The sequence below is a fragment of the Neocloeon triangulifer genome, unplaced genomic scaffold (genome assembly GCF_031216515.1).
Source record: "Neocloeon triangulifer isolate White Clay Creek 2 clone unplaced genomic scaffold, ASM3121651v1 ptg000003l, whole genome shotgun sequence".
NCBI lineage: Eukaryota > Metazoa > Arthropoda > Insecta > Ephemeroptera > Baetidae > Neocloeon > Neocloeon triangulifer.
Window position 1 is genome coordinate 9,148,888 of NW_026775546.1, and position 19,616 is coordinate 9,168,503.

The 19,616-nt window shown below is 35.2% G+C and overlaps 3 protein-coding genes across 6 annotated transcripts in view; 1 reads left to right on the plus strand and 2 right to left on the minus strand.

Annotated features, from left to right (window-relative positions):
• The window catches only part of LOC132193261 (nuclear factor 1 X-type), an 82,731-nt gene extending 68,364 nt beyond the window's left edge, over positions 1 to 14,367 (minus strand). The window contains exon 1 of one of the 2 annotated variants that reach the window (XM_059613826.1): positions 14,206 to 14,367. The gene's annotated coding sequence lies outside the window, so the exon portion shown is untranslated. Of the gene's footprint in view, positions 1 to 12,295; positions 12,313 to 14,205 lie in introns of those variants that run through there. The other variant, XM_059613828.1, reaches the window with a different exon arrangement.
• A 551-nt stretch (positions 14,368 to 14,918) lies between these two features.
• Positions 14,919 to 16,548, minus strand: LOC132192923 (thioredoxin domain-containing protein 9). The gene is made up of 4 exons (XM_059613156.1): positions 16,392 to 16,548; positions 15,951 to 16,133; positions 15,627 to 15,828; positions 14,919 to 15,405 (listed from the first exon to the last, which is right to left on the minus strand). Exons 2-4 carry the CDS (start codon positions 16,125 to 16,127, stop codon positions 15,131 to 15,133), a joined length of 654 nt encoding a protein of 217 aa, XP_059469139.1. The 5' UTR covers positions 16,128 to 16,133; positions 16,392 to 16,548; the 3' UTR covers positions 14,919 to 15,130.
• On the plus strand, positions 16,539 to 19,308 carry LOC132192922 (clavesin-2-like). 3 transcript variants are annotated; one of them, XM_059613153.1, is made up of 7 exons: positions 16,539 to 16,698; positions 16,965 to 17,109; positions 17,256 to 17,452; positions 17,719 to 17,952; positions 18,009 to 18,119; positions 18,331 to 18,515; positions 18,569 to 19,308. In XM_059613153.1, exons 2-7 carry the CDS (start codon positions 16,971 to 16,973, stop codon positions 18,612 to 18,614), a joined length of 912 nt encoding a protein of 303 aa, XP_059469136.1. In that variant the 5' UTR covers positions 16,539 to 16,698; positions 16,965 to 16,970; the 3' UTR covers positions 18,615 to 19,308. The 3 variants fall into 3 exon arrangements, with proteins under 3 accessions (XP_059469136.1, XP_059469137.1, XP_059469138.1); XM_059613154.1 differs by having other exon boundaries at positions 16,547 to 16,694; XM_059613155.1 differs by lacking the exon at positions 16,539 to 16,698 and adding an exon at positions 16,781 to 16,907.
• The last annotated feature ends 308 nt before the right edge of the window (positions 19,309 to 19,616 follow it).

The window sequence follows — 19,616 nt, forward strand, 5'->3', positions numbered from 1 at the left end:
ATTAGTCTCAAGAATTAAAAATCTCTAAACATAAAAGGTATCAATTGCTAAATGATAAATAATTTAATGGAACGATTTCCCTTTTTTGGCGTTTTTTAGTAAAAAAAGCAAAAAGGGATATAATTTATAAATTATTTCAATGTTTTTTAATCTCGAGTAAATTGAAAATGAAATTGTTTCTCTAGGATATTCTTTTCAATGGAACAAACATTTAAGAATGCGAAGGTATTAAATATTTCTAGCTTATCATTTGTTTATACAATTATATTTTTCATTCAAATCAGTTCTGTTTCCTTGTGTAAAAATTGGAGCAAAATTAAAAGGTTTTCAGCCTAGCTTTAAGATTTGTACAGTTTATATGTCAAAAGAACATGTCATATATTTTAGAATTACAATAAGAATTTCAAAATAAAGTAAATGAAAATGTCGGTTCATTGCAGTGCAATTGAAACGCATCGTTTTCACATTTTGACGTGTGGATTCGTACAAAAGACGTTCTGCCTCCTTTCTTTCATTTTTCATCCTTGGTCTCTTTTCTAACCGAATTTTCTCCGTCACTGACTCCCTTTTGTGACGACTGTGCGCTCGCGTATGTGTATGCAAAAGAAGAGAGACGAGAATAAGAGATTCCACACAATTAGCTCTAGGTCGGGCCCCTTTTATGTAATAGATAATGCGCGCGGCTGGAACTAGTGCCAAAAAGAGAGGATGAATGAATTAGAAAACAGATTCTCTCAGTCACTCGACGCCCGATGAATGTGTCCCTAAAGTCATAAAAGACGCAGGCGTCTGTGAATTAATATTCAATCCGATATTCACCATTTTATTTATAGTCCTCGTAGATTTCCATCTTTTTTTAGCTTTCCGAGTTAATTCTTTTGAATCAGAAATTTCCCTCTTTGGAGTCGCAGGCTAATAGCGGCGCAATTTTTTGAAAGGGCAAATTCGCGGGGAGGTAAAATGGAAGGGGTTGAATAAGTTTTTATTGGCACAATTCCATACAGCCGGCTATTTTCACCGCGACGCTCTCGCCAATTTGTTGCCTTAAATTCGCGCTTTTACAACCGTAAACAGACTAAAGGCGTTAACGTTAACCATGTGTGTTTTGAATTTCTAACAGTTAAAGTTCTCTGTAAGCAGCTAAATTCTAAAAACTTTTTGTTATAAATTTAAAAGCTTATTAAAAAGGGATTTTTTTTCTTCTAATTTTTGCTTTATTATTTAGTCCCTTTGAAGACCCCGAGGCAATGAAATATTTCTCCGCTGCACTAACGAAGATGTGCATTTTATTGCGATTGTCCGCCCTCACTGTTCTTTCATTGTGCGCCTCTCTCTGGCGAATAATTAAAAAAGCTGCAAATGATTATACATACATAATGCATTTTTCCGATTTTATTCTTCTATTCTGATTCCCCCTCTTTGTCTGTCACGAATGCGGCTCGGTGACGGCGCGGACTGATTGCGGCTGCGAGATTGAAGCTTTTCATTTGTGCATTGTCTTTCGTGTACATTCAGTCCGACAGAGAATAGGGAAATTATATTATGAAATTACTTAAAATAAGTATATCCACTTATCCTTTAATTCAAATTCAACAGGCTACTAAATTTCTCCTTTCAATAAAGAAAAAAAATTATGAAAAAATCTTAATTTTTGTTTTGAATGAAGTTATGAACAGATAAAAAATTGAGGGGGGGGGGGGAACAAAATATAATTTTCAAATATTTTGATGCATGTTTTTTAACTGAATTTTTGTTGAAAACTTCAATAAGCTGGAAATTTATATTATATTCTCATGAATTTCAAAACTAAATTTAATAAAATGAGCGCAAATAACTGCGTGGTTCTTGAGACGTGGTCGGAGTTTGTAATGCTCCGAAGATAAAACAAGCAATTTACACGGTACGTTTAATAGATGTTCCCTCTCGTTACGCGTTTTAATATTTATAAAATTTGAAGCGTAAAGAATATGCACAGCCGCGTCGGTTTCATAATTGCGTGTTGGACAATCTCTCTCGCATTCCGGCCGCCGGACAAAACATTCGGCCTATGGAGTGAGTGTGCCACTTAGATTTGCTGCATGCACTCGCGTGAAATATGAATGCATATATGTTTATACATCATGTACGAGAGTGAGAGAGGCACATATAATGTTTAATTATGCAGATAAAAGGACTCTCGCCATGCGGTCCGCGTGATTTATTGCTCGCCCGGCGACACGTTAAATGCAATTGCAATATTACGGATATTTATATAAAAGCAGGCTGAGCACAATCGGAACCATACATCTTTGAGCCGAGTCAGTTTTTGATTATTCCAGCTCATTAAATACAAATAGTGATACAATCTGGATTGGAGTTTGCGGGAATGTGCAAAATTTTAACGCACTTCGTGATTTCAAATTATGGAAATTTGAAAAAAAATTAGCATCAATAAAAAAAATTGTAATTGATCTAGAAAAACAACAGGAAGCAATTTAAAAAATAAAAACTTACAATCAGAGCATATTTAGTGTTAAATAATTTGGAATAAAATTTTGAAAATCAACACTGTTGGAAATTCTATAAAATGAGAAAAAAGAATTGTAATTGACTTTTCTTACACTGAAGTGCTTTACAAAAAGATTTTTTAGACCTTTTCATTAAAATTTGAGCCAAAATTAAGTACTTGTTTTCACCAATAATTGAGTATTTATATACCAAAATAAGCTATACATTAAATTTTGTTATATACATAATTTTTTTTTAGCAAAAACATGAAAATAAACTCAATTTGTTTGTTGCTATAATTTGATAGCACCATAAGACCGTTCTTTTTGTATTTCCGCTTGCAAAACATATGTAGGACTTGTACATACATATGTGTGTTGTTTGTCTGCATTGCTAGTGCCATACTGGTTTCGGAGGGAGCAACGAACCCGCACCGGCGCGAGAGGCACGCAGCTCGGCAATTTACTTATTTATTTGTATGCATGAATACTCACTATACGCGTTTATACATATATTTATATCCATTTGACAGTGACCTTGCTTTATAACGGACCTGACCTTGTGCCGCCGGACCCGAGACCGGTCTTTTTTATTTCAGCACTCGCAGTCAAGTGAAGTAAGTGAGCAGCCAATTTCTGCACGGGCACGTACCAAAAGTGAGTCGCGCCTGTTATGCTTTTCGCGTCGGCCCAACCCTTTGCTTAACCTCCTTTGGGACCGATCGAGTGTGGGAAAAAATGGTCTATTCTATTTCCTGAAAGTGCAGTTGTGCGTCGAGACCCTGATAGGAAGGGGCAGAGGCAAAGAAAGACGATTGCCAGCAGTGAAAAGAGCACTGAAAAATTTATATAACTTTGTTTACTGCGTTGCATCCAAAAACAGGTTTGCAAAATAAAAAGTAAAGAATGATTAAAAAACTATTTGATTAATATAAAAATTTACTACTTTAATTCATAGATTCTTATGATTGGGAAAATTAAAGGAAATATTTTCAAGAAAAAAAATTGGAAATTATTTAATTTGTGTTGTGCAGCTAATTTGAAATTATTAGTATGATTTTGTCATTGTTGGAAATTAAATTATTTTTCGCTTCGTGATACACCAGATTTTAAAGTCTCCTGCTAATCAAATTTTTACAACAATGCTGGTTAAAATTTTCAATTGTTGTTCAATAATCTAGAAAATTGCCATCGATTATTTGACTATGCCAATGAATGAAAGATTTACAAGTTGTTTAATGGTCTTTTAATTTCAAGATTGAAGAAAATGTTGCAGTTTTTTATCACTCTAGAACATTCCTAATTGTAAGACCAATTATAAAGAACAATATGAGAGGCAGAATTTTACCTCGAAATTGAAGTCCGGGGTCAAAAGTTAGATCGGACTCCCTCTTGGCTTGAAAATATTTTCCCTTTTTTGGCAATTTTTTAAAAGAATAATCCATTGTTGGTAGAACAATCCAAAGCTGAGTTGACGTTTACTTTGATGATATAGAAAGTCCAGCAATATTTTTTTTCAAGTTATTGAATTTCCTTATTTTGTACTGGTGAATTTTCTAAAGAGTTTTTGCAAGGACTTAAAAATTGCATACATTTTTCTTTAATTCCATCCAGAAAATTTTACTCTTTAACCAATTGAAATATTTATTTAATATTTTCAAACAGTTTCTTTTCTGTATGATCTATCTTGATATTGATGGAAATTTTGATTCACACATCAACTTTTTAAATATTTTTATCTTAAGCCCGACCTGAATATCTGAACAGCCCGTTTCATTTGGAGATTTATTTTAAGCGCCACAAACATTCGAGTTTGAAAAAGCATTTTTTTTTTTTTTAGTTTGCCATTTTGACAGAGCGAGGAGCTGCACCGGCCCCTTTTTCGGGGGTGCCGCTTTTGCGAGCTAGGGTACGCAGCAAAAGCAGCGGGTTTCTTTGCGGCAGGGCGGCGGCGGCGGTGCTCTCGGCGTCTTCGTGTCGCCACTCGCCCCTTTGCCGCCGCAAAATACACACGCCGCATGTGACTTCCCTGGCTACACATCCGCCAGATTTATCGCCCGAATTCACTCAAGAGTCAAAATTAACCGAAAGAGAAAATGAAAGAGCGAACAAAGCAGGAGAGAGAGCGAGAGAGAGACACCAAATTTATATTCGCCGGAATGTGTATAAATTTTCGAGTGCTCTCTCGTCCACGCGATTCTTGCGACCGCAGAGGTTTTAGGCAAATTGTTCTCTCACTACTGTTGAAAAGTGGAAAGTTACGACCGAGGTTGAGAAAATCTAGAAAAGTGGCTTTTGAAAATTATCTGCGCAAATCTCCGTTAGTATTTTTACAGGCTCTCTCGGCAGACGAAATTTAAAAACAAAGGGCAATAAATGCAGACAATAAAATCACGCTCGCACGCAGACGAGCGTCGGATTATTTATATTTATTAGTTATTTATTTGCGAGACAATAAAGCAAACAACAAACTGGCTGCACCGAAAGAGAGGAGGAAAACAGAGAGACCATTAAATCTGCACCCTCCTACGCTTGCTCGGCGATAAAAAATATTACAAAATATTCGCCGGGCCCGAGTGGATATTTTATATGAAAGTTCGAAGATGAGAGCTCGAATAAAAGGGGTGGGTTTTAGTTTGGTCTTGTCTCTCTCCGACTGCGAGAGAGAGCAGACAGAACCGCAACAAAAACGAAGATAAATGGGCGTATGTTGGTTGTTATAATATAGAGAGGAGCTGCTGGAAAAGTACGCGCGCTATGAGGAGGAAAGAATAAAGCAGGAGGGCACATAATATCTCGCGAGCGAAAGAGAGCTAGCGGAGAAAAGGATTGAACGGCGGACGAGAGGGTGCCGAACAGATTGGAGCCAAAGACAAGCCAGTCTCTAATACTACGGCGAGAGCGGATTTCAGCGAAATTGATGTGCACAATTTTTTGACCGTATAATTTGAAAACCCGAAATTCAAGTTGCACTTAATTTTAATTATAGATCTGATTTAAAATATTTCTTCTCAATATCTTCAATTTTTTAAAGAATTTTTTAATTATGGAGGCTCTACTGCTAAAGAAATTGCCCAATCAATTTAGCTCAAAATTGCAGTCTGCATTAAATATGGGGTGAAAATTATGGCAGAGAGAAATGATGGGCTTGTTTGACCTTTTTCAACATTTAAACCGTGTAAAGACCAGATTGACTCCGGAGCACAACAATTAAACAGTGCCTTATTTGACTATATCATAAGCTTATTTGTCATGGTCAAATTAATCATGTCAACAATAAAGCAATTTTTGGTTAAAAATTAGAAAAAAACAGTTCGAAACTTCAACCACCATTTTTGTAGACTATGTCAATATGATCATTCAATCTAATTTCCTATTTTTTTTTCTTTTATTAACTCTGATTCAATGTTTGTAATGGAATTAACGCTTTTAAATATGTCTCTAATTTTTTTTACTTGGTTAAAAAATGAAGCAATAATGGTTTGCCCAGAACTCTTTTTTTATTTTTTCCAAATTATTTACTTACTTCATAGTCACTTGTCGGCCTTAAAAAACAATACAAATTCTAATTTTCTAATCTATTTTGATGCATAAACTATTTTATATATTTTAATATCATATTAATTGATTATTTGTAGTGCCGTTTGTAGGCTAAACAGAATAGTTTTGGACTGAACAAAAGTTCCACTATTTTTATTATGTTTTTCTTATTGGCAGAGGCAAAAGCTGTTTGACTGATTTTCCGCTCCCATGCGCGAGTTTTCCCGTCTTTCTCTCTGCAATGTGGAGCAAATCACACAAACGGCGAGATCTTATCACAAAACACACACGCTCCGACTGGCAATACAAGAAAGGAACAAAACGATAGCGGACAACGAGAGGAAAGCAGGCAAAACTGCTTCCGCCCGCCCAGCCTGCCCGACGTCATAAAATCTGCACACACAAATTTATTTATGACTTTCCTATACAAGAAATATGTGTCTTTCCTTTTTGTTTCATTTTCTACTTTTTCCACGGAGAGGTCGGAAATAACAAGAGACAAGACGTTCAAAGTCTTAACTTCCAAACACCAAAAAGTTACTCGACTTTCTCCAGTGGCGAAATTCAAAGAGCCAAGTCCAGCAAAAGTCCAAATATATAATTTTTTCATGAGAAGTTTTTAATTCAATTAATAAATAAAAATAATCTAAATTAATTTTTTTCTAAAAATGGAAAAAAAATCCTTTTTTAATATTCTATAATATTTTTATTAATTTTTTTTCAGGTTTTGTTAATTGAGCGTTCATCGTTTTACAAAGGATTTGAGCAGCTCGTTGGGTTTTCATTTGCGGACTGACTAAATTTGAATTCCCTGCTCGCAGCTGCTTTATGTACATCTCTGCGGCGTGGCCACGAAAATAATATTCCCTCCCTAGGGGCGCATTCTGTGTTGGTTTTTGAAATAATTATAACATCAAGGGCTATTAATAGTGCGGAGAGCGAGCCCTTTCGGCAAGAAGCGAACCGCGTGACGTCCCCGCGCCCTCTTACCTAACGTGTGCGCTTAATTACGGCCGCGGCCGCGCGCTTGCTGCGTAGCCACTTCGGACTCTTGATTCACTCCCAATGCAAATGCAATTAAAATATTATACAAAAATTTAGAATCAATTATTTCTTGCTCACAAACTTTATGATTTATTTAAAGAATACTTCTTTATACAATAAAATTTGATCAAATATTTTAATCCATAATTATAACAAAATTAAATGGGTAAAAATTTGATTAAACAGAGGGGATTAAAATTTTCAAGCAAAATTTTTTCCAAATTTCAATTATTTTAATGCTGGTTGACTTCAAATTTTCAATTAAGCTCGTTTTTTACAATCTGGAGAAAAAAATTGAAATTGTCTCGCAGCTTAAACAATTTATATTCACACGATCTGCGGTGAAATTGCATCAGTTTATCTTTCCGGCCACTACAACATTTTGTTCGCAAAACAAACAATCTGCCAAGCTCTACACACAAAGAGCGCAGGATAACAAAAACTAACAAAAGTAATGCACACACGCAAAGAGAGATGCGCATAGCCGTTTCAATACGCCCCATCGTCTACTATAAGGGAAGTGAAAAATTTAAAAAATATAAACTTTAACTACTCAAATAAACTGCTTTGTGTCTTATAAGATAAATAAATTCTCAAGCCGAAATAAAATGATGTGAAAAAAACACCGATTCATTATTTTTTAATATTTTTTTATCCAATTTTAAGCAGATTGATTAAAATAAGTTTAAAGTGTTAACAATAACAATTCTTATTTAACCCGATTTTTTTCTATCAAAAAAGAAAGGGACGAATGACTCTCGTGTTTTGATAATTGAAAAATAATAACAGCCCTCTCAACGATAAAAGTCCCAGTTCATCTATTTTTCAAAAACCTTTTATTTCTGATAAAACGATTAGCAGAGATTAGGATCCAATTCAATTTTTTGATTGCTCTAAAAATAATGATTGGTTGTTTTAAATTATTTTCCACCCTTGAATGATTCCAATGATTTGCATTTAAATATTTTTTAATGTACTTCTATGATCTATTTTGGCATTTTTTTCCTACAGATAAATGTATAGGATCAGTTTTTAAGAGAACAACATTTATTTTATATTTTCTTTCGGTTTTTTCAGTTTGAATATATAATTGGTCTTTAAATCTTTTTATCGACGATTTTGAAATAAACAAAGTATGTAGAATTTATTTCCAAAAATTAATTAATTGATTTTTCACTTCCCACAGCAAACAGACGGATCGCACGGAGCAAACGTTCCGGAAAACACACAATATATAAATGCAAAACCAGGCGGCTTTGCGGCCACTGAAGAATTGTCATATACGCGCGCGCTCTCCGGCTGCTGATAGTATAATAATAATAATAATTGCCGGCGCGGCGTCGGCTAAATACTCACTCGGCTACAAAATAATGTGCGGCCCTAATGGTCGTCGGACGGCGGCGCATAACGAAATTTCGCGCGCGAGCGACAAAAGAGCCGTGCGTTTATGTGCATTCATAATAATATATTATTTGCGCTGGCGGGCCCCGAAACAACCACCAATTGTTAAAAGTGAGCCAAAAATCTGGCGCAATCACTCCCCGCGGCATCATCTCTCCATTGTGCCCCGAAACGTGCGATATTTATTGCACACCACCCGCCTCGATGCAAATTTCAGCTCCGCGACAGGGAACACCGGCACCAATTTGCCAATGTGCAAAACCTGTAACTGTACAACATGCGAGTCGGTTTAAAACTCGTTGTATTCCCTTTTGAAAACAAAATTATTGAAGGTGAATTAATTATAGTGTGTTAAAATGAGAGAGCCAACAAATATAAATTCAAATATTTCTATTGCAGAGGCATAAAATATTTTCTATTTTATTATTAATTTAAAATGGTAAAAAGAGGAGATGTAATGGTACATTACACCAAATAAAATAAAATGAATAATGGAAATTGAATAGTATAAAGAAAAGGTTTTGAAAATTTAAACTTTATTAATAAATTAACTTTGAATAGAAGAAAATGCTTGAAAAATATAAAATTTCAAATAAAAAATTTTATATTGATGAAATAATGGCATAAAATTAATACAACTCTTGCAATTTAATATTGCTCGAACAATATTTTTCCTCGTTTTTTAGCATTAAGTTCAGCCAGGGTAACTCGATATTGTTGTCGGAGTTCCCCAGCGGGTTGTATGTGTGTGTTAATTATTACGTCCATTAGTCGTGCAGCGGATTCCGATGCAAAAAGAGACAGAGAAGACAAATGGATGGCTCCGATTGCGCCGCGCCCGATTGAGCATATTTCAGACAAATCGCGGCACTCGACCGCACCAAGCAGGTTATTTTGCAGTTGTATGTGTTGTCCATTATTATTATATGGCGCCGCATTTTGGTGGTTATACACAGTTATTCCACAATGGACGCACTCGAGCTTGAAATATTGGCCATAATAAGCGACTTTTGCTCGCCATAATCGTGAATTAGTGTCACATTGTGTCACAGTCCACAGTTGCGGTCGCGATCAGTCTCTCTTTTCTTTTCATGCTTTACTATGTTTGTAATGGTAACGAGACCAAGAGCTATAAAGCAGAGATAGGAATTGAAGCAGCATTATGCTAAAATCTAATGCTACCGTCAATGCGATTAACTTCTTTTAATTTTAAGTTTAGAATTAGAAAAAAATACATTTTTTTCTTCCTTCAGTTAACCTGCCTGTTCTGTTTTGATTTTTCAAAAATTAAATAATGAAACAACATAGATTAATATGATCAATTATCATAATTTTAGTGATGGAAATCACATGAAAAAAATAAAGTTAATTTGTTTTCATGTTTTTATTGCACGAATGAAGTAAATTTTTTCCCGACCCAAGTCAGTTTTGTGAGTTGTCTCACATTCAATGAATAAAAAAAAACTTGAAATAGATTTTTTCAGTACATAATACTTCTTTAAATTAATTTGAATAATTTATAATAGAACAGCTTTACAAACGTTTATTTTTTTAATGAGTTAATACAATAATATTGGTCAAATCAATTGCTTTTTAACTGATTGTGAGTTTATAGAGCTGGATGTCTAGTAAACCACTTTTGATTGACACATAAGCTGATCAACTCCTAACTTCTCATGAATGGCTTTCAAATGATAGTAATAGCTGGGCATAGATTTCCAAATGTAATAGTCAACTGACAGTTTTTTCTGCTCCTCTCTTGCTTCAAATTATGCAATTTACAGGGGGAAAATCTATTTAAAATGAAATTTCTTTTTCTACCTCGAACAGATTTACAAGAATTAAACGATAATTTCAGTACACCATTTTTGAGACAAAATAAATCGACAGTAAGAAATTAAAATAAGAAATTCAGACTCAAATCGTGGTCACTTTATTTTCTGGGGAAAAACATTAAGATTTTCAATCTTAATCAATATGCTTCTCCTGCATCGTCAAGTTATTGCTTTAAAACTAAAAGTAGATTAAACTTAATGACTTATTGATGATATTGATCATCGGTTCAGTTGATTTCCCGTAAGACCTAGCAGTCAAAACTGTAAATTGTGGTCATTAACATTATTGCGCTTTCAATTGCTCAGAAAAATATTTGCTACTTAATGTGTAGTATTTGAAATTCAGCAGTACAGATTTTACATTTTTTGTGCATTTATTTATTCTCCTAGGCGTCCTCTGAGAACAGCCGAAGTTGCAGCTATAGTTGTGTTTGTGCACGCGTATTCTGTAAGAAGACTGTTGTTTGCGGCGCAATAAAAGCGTACATACTTCATGTCTAGCCCCATTTGTATGAAAGCTCCAGCAGCACTATGGTGTGTGTGTGTAATTTTAAATGCGGAGGCGGGGGCGCAAAAGCCGGGAGAGCGAGAAAGAGACGTCGGTGGGTTTGCGCTTTGCTGGCGTGTGTAATAATATTGCTAGCGCGCGTGCGACGAGATAGGAAGGCAAGCATTGTTCTATAAAGTTCTCGGCCATTTAACACGATATGAATTGCATTTTGCCTACCAACCAGGCGCTGCTCCTCGCATAATCGCGGCGCTAGCAGAGAAGAAATTTTCGGTCGCGAGGATAAACTAACTTAAAGGGGTCGCGGGGGGTGCAATGCGTGCAGTGCATCCTTTGCGCACTTTCGCCTATACACACTTAAGTCCCTATCGTCTTTATATCTCTGCACTTTGTCGGGGGAGAGCAACGAGCGAGAGAGTCTGCTGCTTTTTTTCAGAGAGAATTACTGCTAGTTTACGTTGCCGCGAGCTGAAGGAAATTATAAATCGGGGCTTTTGTGTGCATGCAAATTGCTCTCATTACTTAATCGCGCATCATGGAATGAGTAATTTTGCAAAATACTTTCCTCTTCAGACTTTCCCTTACTTTTAAATTAGAGCTTAAAGATAAATTGATTTATAGTGAACAATAAATAACGTTATAGAAACTCTAGAAAGGAATGCAACACAAATTTGGATGCTATTTTTTATCAAAATATTGGTAGTTTTTTTTTTTTAGTTCTATTAATAGAAGGACGCGGATATTCATGCACATATTAGCATTTAAAAATTACATGAGTGGAGAAAACCGGATACACCAATAATAATATTAAGGAAAATAATCAGATAAAACTATTTTGAAATGGATGGATGGACTTCTGAAAATTTGCATCAAATAATGTATGATAAAAGCTTAGCATTGAAATTTTACTAATCCAGTTGAAACATACAATTAGATAACATCAAATATGAACTAAAAATATGGATTTTCTTGATTACATGAAAGTTGTATAACTTATATTTTATCAATTTCGCAAGCATTTAAAAGATCCTCACAAAATTCACATTGGCTGCTTTTTTTTACTTTCAGGCTTCTATAGCAATTTAATCCAGTTTACTTAAATTTTAATATTGCATTTTTATTTTTATCTTTTAAAATTTGGAACGTATTTCACATAAATTTGGAACATCTAAATTAGAAAACTTGAGCAAAACGTTTATTAAAGAAAAAAATAATAATTTAGACACATATCAATCCCATTATAGTCTTCACTTAACAAATTAATTACAATGTAACTCCAGGGTTCTAAATTTAGGTAGAAATTTTTTAAATGAAATAATTTGAAATAACAGAAATCTTTTACTGAACTTTAAACCCTTAATTATTGTAAGCTTAATACAAGTTATATTTGAAAAAGAGCCTTGTGGAATTTAAATATACGGTGGATTTTACAATGATTGAAATTAAACAGCAAATAAGATGGAAAAGAAATTTCTGGAAACCTGATATCTCTTGTGGTTGAATAACTAACGACTTTGTTTTCAGAGATCCTGCTTGAAATGCACTTGACTTCTTGCTGTGTTGAGGCGCGATAATTGCACAATTAGAGGCGCGAGAGCAAGCACTGAGAGTCGGCCGGTTGAAGGATTCTTCTGCGATACTCATTACAAGTAAAATAAGTTACAAGAGAGGTTTCGCGAGAAGATATTCGCGCACATATTTAAGAAAAAACTGGTTTCACGCAGCGCATGTATATGTATGAAAAGGACTGAAAGGGCATCTGAGGAATGCCGGATGAACGGGTGGGGCGAGTGTATTTATTTATGCTTAATTGCGCGGATCATGCCCATCTGCATAATCCATTTTTGAAGCTGGACAATCCGAAAGCCGGAGGGAGAAAAATCGCACATAAAAAGGGAAAAATCTCATTTAAAACCGCGCGGGCCATAAATTTGCAGGAAACAAGCACGCGGCCGCCGGCGCCACTTTCCGTGTTATTTTAGAAAAATGCGGGGACAAATAACACGCGGACGGGAGCATAATGTGGCTAAATGCTTTTGCGGTTTGGTCCAGCATGCTCTCTCTGTCGAGCAATTTGCGCAGAATCAATACTCGCCGCGCGTTTCTCTATGCTACAGAGAGCGAATGGCACAAGCGAGGGATCTCTGTATTTGTTTGCTTGATTGCAGCCTATATTATGGATTTATCTCCATCTCAACGCTATTTTTCTCTGTGCTCTATTGTCCGACACTCCGGTGGCGATTGACCTTTTGACTGTCAATAAAAATTATCACCGAAAAACGGTCGGATGATTTATGTGTTTTATCTCAATTTGCCACAGCTGCCAATGTGAAGGTTAAAAAGGCACATTTTTTACGAACTATCAAAGCTATATTAAAAAATTTTCCTAAATTGCTTTTAATTTTTCATTTCACTTAAATAATTGTTTATAAAAAAATGATGTTCCAACATCCACTAACAACAATAAGATATTAATTAATAAATTTTGAAAATAAACAAGAAGAGAATAAAACGCTTCCATGACATGAGTTTGATTTAAAAATAAAAAATTAAGCTCACACTGCATGCAGCAAAAAAGATTCATAATTAATCTTTTGATTTACTTTTTTGCTTTACAATTCAGGCTAACCAGAGTGAGCGTGTAGTTTTAAAAAGATATCAGAAAGAAATTGAATATCCATTTTTTTTCGGTTTTTCGCATAACAAAAACGGTGAAATTAAAAATTCAGTAGTCTTTTTTCATTATAAACTAAAAATTTGTAACAATTTTAGTCCTTGAAATGCTTAGAGTTGCCTTCTTCACTGATGGTAATAGCAGAAAAAAATTAATCACATGACACATGTATGTGTTATTTGTTATTCTGCACAGGAGGCTAAATTCAATTGAAGTCTCAAGTTCAATTAAAAGATAGAGGAGTTTTTAAAAATTTTATGGGTTAATTTATTTTAAAAACTGCTGCGATAATCAATATGATTTTATAATAAAATCTAGAAAGATTTGTGCATATAAATTTATTTGTATTGGATACGCCAAAATTATGATCCTTGATAGAAGAGAAAAAGTGAGAAAAAGGTTTCAAAATTTTTAAAGTTCTCACTCGGCCCAGATGTTCCTGGTGCACAATTCAAAACAAAGCACCTTCACTTCTCCTCTCTCAACCAAATCGGACAAATCAGCGCACAATTTGGCAACCAAAGTTGGCCCGCGTTCAAGCACACGCGTTCCCTTGTTGTGCAAAGCACTCGCAACCCGTCGCAAGGGCCCACCCGGTCCTCGAGGGCCCACGACCGGTCTCAAAACACTGGTTCGCCATACCAAAACAAGCCGTTCCGAATGTCAAAGGGTCGCCCGGCGCCAGAGCTCGAACGGCCCTGACGTCAGGGTACTCACCTGAGCGCTAACGCTGGCCTCGATCGGCGCTCGGGGGCCTGCTGGGCCCCGCCATTAGGGAAAAAGGGCCCTTTTGGAGCAGCAGGCGCACACACACGTCCTGTCCTTATTTTACCCCTCTTCCGCTGCGCGCTCCCTTCTCGGTGCTTTATTGTGTGCTGGTGGCATCAGCGCAAAATCTCCACCATCCACGGCGCATCTTTGCAAGAGCGGCAAGAGGCGCCACTTTTGGAATTTCATGCTCTCGTGCGGCGTGCCCAAAAGGGGGCTCTACTTTGCATTGCGGAAAAAACTTTTTTATTCCAAATTTTCATAAATCCGGCATTACAAATCAAATTTGATTTATATAACATTAATTAAATTATTATTATTTCCTAAATCCAAATTAAAGATAGAATTTCTGCAGATACTTTAGCGCCTTTCAGGAATTAGGATTTATGCAAACTTATATTCTTGCTCTTTAATAATGACAAATATTCACAATCGAGGTGGGATTTATATTTTTGTGGAGTTGAAACTTGGCTCTTTCTCAATGATTTGTAAGAAACTTTGTTGAATAATTAATAAAAAAAATAATTTTATCGCATTGATTACAGCTCACAAATTACATATTTTCCTACTAAAAACATGAAGTCTCAAACATCTCACAAAGAAAAAGGCTAAATTTCATTTCAACAAACTATAAAGTATCAAAATAAAATTCAAAAGCTTAAACCAGATCGAATTTAATGAAAAAGAAATATAAATAATTTTAATACAGTTCTTATAAACTTGTGCCATAATCTTTTAATTTAAATCAGTGAATGCTACATACTTTAAGACAGTAATAAAAATACAATTTAATTTGTGCTAAAAGCACAAAAGCAGAGAATAGCAGCCCGTTTGCCAAAGGAATGCGATGTAATCAAATGCAAGCCAAGAGAGATCAGTCGCTGTCCAGTCCATCGCTTTCGTCGTCCTCCTTGTCTCTGATGCATTTGGTCTGGCCAAGAAGCGACTTGGACTTCCGTTCAGTCTGATCTGGGGGAGTCATCAGGTCTCCGCTGTAGTTGATCACTCCACACTGGGCAATGCGCCACTCCATGATCTCGGTGGTGAAGTCGTCTCTGTTTCCCAAATCAGTGAAGCCAACGATGTAGTCTTTGGTTTTCTGGTCCACGAACAATACAATCGTTGGGATGATTTTTATTTTCAGACGGTCTAGAATTATAAATTAAAAATTTTATTTGGTTTAGAATTCAAAATGATTTAAAAATGAGTTGGAATTGATATTATCTGGAAACATAACAGGATTTTTTTAATTGAAAAAAATCTTAAGAGAAAAATTATGAAGTAAAAAAATTATTGTTCCTTTTCAAGGGTTTAAAATTTTGAATAGAAATAATTAAATAAGGATCAAAATTTCAAATAGTATAATTTACCAGTGAGGAAAGGGCACTTCTCAACATTCAATTTGCAGAAGAGAGTTTCAAGGTGTTTTGGAGCTAATGTTCGCAAGTGGTGGTCAGCAATCTTGCAGCGGGCCGATCCATCCTTGTAAAAGTGGCAAACGACGTTTTTTGACTTCTTAGTCAGTTCAAAGAACTCTTTCTCCTCAGGCACTTCATTGTATTGACCATGGCCCTAGAAAAATAAAAATAAGAATTCTTAAAAATTGTTTTTACTTATAAGGTAAGGACGATTCCTTCTAGAAGATACAACATTTGTTTTTTTTTTTCATATTTTTTTTAGAATTTGAAACTTACTAGGGCCAAATATTCCTGTCTCAACTTTGCCTCCTTCTTCATATTCTCCAACCTCTTCTCCCTGAGCTTTTCAAAGTCATCCGGATCAAACTTTTCGAGCTTCTCAATTTCCGCATCGACGTGCTGCTCCACCTGCTTGATCACTTCCTGCATCTGGTTTTGCACGATTTGCTCCATTTTTATCTTGAATTTAGAAAAATTAATTAGCAAGAGATCAATTTAACTGTTACATAATTTGTTTATTTTATCCACCCGGTACATAATGTTATTTTACTTCTTTTTATCCGCATTAATTCATAGTAATAAAAACGTGGGCGTCAGGATGTTATTTAGATCATGAATTAAACGAAAATTCAAATGAATCTGACGGGAAATTATAATTAAAAACTTCCATCAAGTGTTAAATCACACAATCAATTGAAAATCAACAGCAGATATTACCTCTTTTGGTCAAATCCGCCGAATTTTTCAAGCCAATTTACAAACACACCAATGTGGGCGGAATTTTTGTTTTCTTGCGGCTGCTGATCGAGTGACGTCATGCTCGTCTCTGATTGGTCGAGAGCCTGGAAGGCTACGGGAATCAACGAATCGCGGCGAACCTGCACGGACTTTCACCATGCAGTTCAAAACAAAACATTTACAATTTTAAGATCTGTCAGAAATCTCGCATTTACTAGTTTTTTAACGTTTTGAATGTTTTAAGATATTTACCGTTTGATCCAAGAGGAATTTACATTCCTAGTAGGTAAGTTTCCATAAGTCTTAGAACCGGCCACCGTTGTAAAACCGTGCCCTCAACTTTATCTTTATTGAGGCCAATTTTAATTTGCACCATAAAAAGCGCTTGTGTTGTAAAAAAAGCTATGGCCTCTTCAGTCTTCAAAGAACAGTCATCTCTTTTGCCCTGCTTCTTGCATCAAGAGACTTATATACAGTCCTAACTTCATTACTAAAGTTAATTTCCTCGATTTATTTTCTTCATTTAATTGTTTTCATAATTTACTTTTACAGAAAACAATGGCAGAGTACATGGAGTATCAGTGGAATTTGGCAAACTCCGCCACTGAAAGTGATTTGCTAGCCAGGCCTCCTATTTTGTCAAAACATCAAGCAATTTCTGCCGTAAGAGGTCTGCTGCCGTCTCGACCGGATGTTGGTGCGTAGAGTAAAAACTAAAAATTTAATTTGTCCTGTTTAAATCGTTTCAGAATGATCTCTAAATGCACGTGAAAGCAAAATTTGTGATAGAAATTTACATCGATTTTTTTGCATGTTGTGTTTATTGTCTGAAATTTTCTCAAGGTTTTCTCTGCACGGAGGATGAGTTTTTGCTGCGATTTTTGAATGCTCGCAAGTTTAAAATTGAGGATAGTTTCAATTTGTTAGTAAATTACTATCTCTACCGGCAAAGATACCGCCACTTGTTTATCGGCCTCAACGTGCAGGACCCTCTCATCAGGCGGGCCCTTTTTGATGGAATACCTGGAGTGCTGCCGCAGGTACTGTTTTGTTTCGCAAACTGTTTTTGTCTTTGTGATCAGCACGTGTAAATAAGTTGCATAAAATTTGGCATTGAGTTTTTAATATTTACAAGTACTAATATTTGCATAACGCAAAGTTTAATTTGACTGTAATTATCAGGCTCTCTATTTTTTCGGAGTTTCATCGAAAAATATAATCAGAATTTTTTTTTCTAACCATAAAAAGTTTTAATTTTCGGCTCTTTTAATAAAGAAAATTTAATAAAATAATGTTGTAACTTTAGTGTGATAAGAGAGGACGGAGAGTATTGGTGATCTATGCCAACAACTGGGACATCGAGCAATATTCGTTGCTCACCATCTACAGAGGCCTTTTACTGTCTTTGGAAAAACTGATCCAAGACCAGCAAACCCAGATGGCCGGATTGATTGTGATTGTCGACTGGTCTGGATTTACACTTCGTCACACTGGTGCTCTTAGTCCCAAGGCTTTGAAACTGATGCTTGAGGGATTGCAGGTATTTAAGATTATTTAAGTTGAATAAAATTGAAATTACATTATCTTGCAACTTAGGATGCGTTCCCGGCCAGATTCAAAGCCATCCACATGATTGGCCAGCCTTGGTACTTGGAAGCTGCTTTGTCAGTGATCAAGCCATTTTTGAAGGAGAAAACTCGAAATAAGGTATCACAATTTAAGTATTAAATTAGATAATAAAAAAATCATGTTTCAGAATTAAAAAATTCTAAATTATAATGTAAATTATGTTTCAAGAAATTAAATTTAATCAACAGCAACTTAAAGAAAAAGCTTATCAATTTTGGGCTGGTTATTACAAATCGACTTGTAAAATCTTAAAATAATTTGGTTGAACACTAAAATTTTTAATTTTCAGATTTTTCTGCATGGTGCAAATCTAAGTAAACTCCACGAGTACGTTGACAAAGAACTTTTGCCAGCTGAACTCGGAGGTGAGGGCCCAGGATACCATGCTGGAAAATGGGCAGAAGAACTCATTGGCACCTCACTTGACCCTGCCCTTTTTATACAAGACGAGCAAGCTGCAGCTAAAGCATTCAAGTATTTACACAAATCGCAATCTCCTTAAAAGTTATAAATGAATTTTTTTACAGGAAATCACAAACTTTCTCTGGGACAATTCAAGAGGAGTCTTGCTAGTTTACTCATTGTCAGCACTAACTGTTCTCCGAAACAAACCCGATCAACCGAAACTTGAGAAGTTTTGCAGGAACATGAAAATCTCACCTCTTATTTATAAGTCTTTTTGAGTCTCTTCTTTCGAAACTGATTTTAATGTATATATTATTTTTAAACTTTGACTCTTGCACAGCATTAGGGTTTTATCTAAGTACTTATACATATTTTCATAAAGCACAAGTATGAATTTATTACTGTAGGAATTGCCTTTTTCTTGATGCACTAAATCTGTGATAAATCTGTTTTTTCAATATATAATGTACTTTTAACGGTACATCCAAAATCTGTGTTCTTACAAAAGCTTTAAATTTATCAAAATGCAATATGACTGCTTGTAAAATTCCACTATAATTCTTGAATCACATAAAGCTTTATTGCGATTGTAATCTGCACTAGTTTCTCATCTATTTACTTTAAATATACAATGCTATGCAAAAAAGGACTGACGTTGGAATGGTCATCTCGCATCAAATCTGTTTAGAATAATTGGCCTTGTTGTACTTTTAGAATATATCATGCATTTCAATTTCAGGCCTAAACATTTAAGAGAAAATTGAAATGTTCATAATGGCTGGCTTCCCAGTGATTTCGCCAAAAAATGTAGAACTATAACTGTAGTTTGTAGGCAAAGGAAAAATAAAATTTGAAAAAAAAATCAATTAATGGCAATGATTTATTTAAAGAACCTGCTCTCCGAAATATTTTTAAAAATACGTCAAGTAATTAGGACTTTTTCTTGTTTTATGTTGCACAGACAGGAAGGAGATAACCTTTTTGGCCCATAAAAATCACTTAATAGCTTGTCTGATCCGGCTCTTAAAAGATTGTGGGTCAATACACTCATATTAGCGAAGTATCGAATTAATGAAAATTGATTATTTGTTAACAAATAATTTTTTGCAAGGAATTTTTGGGTCCATGCACTGTGAGTTAGCCAGAAGATGCAGCAAAAATGCCTGTAAT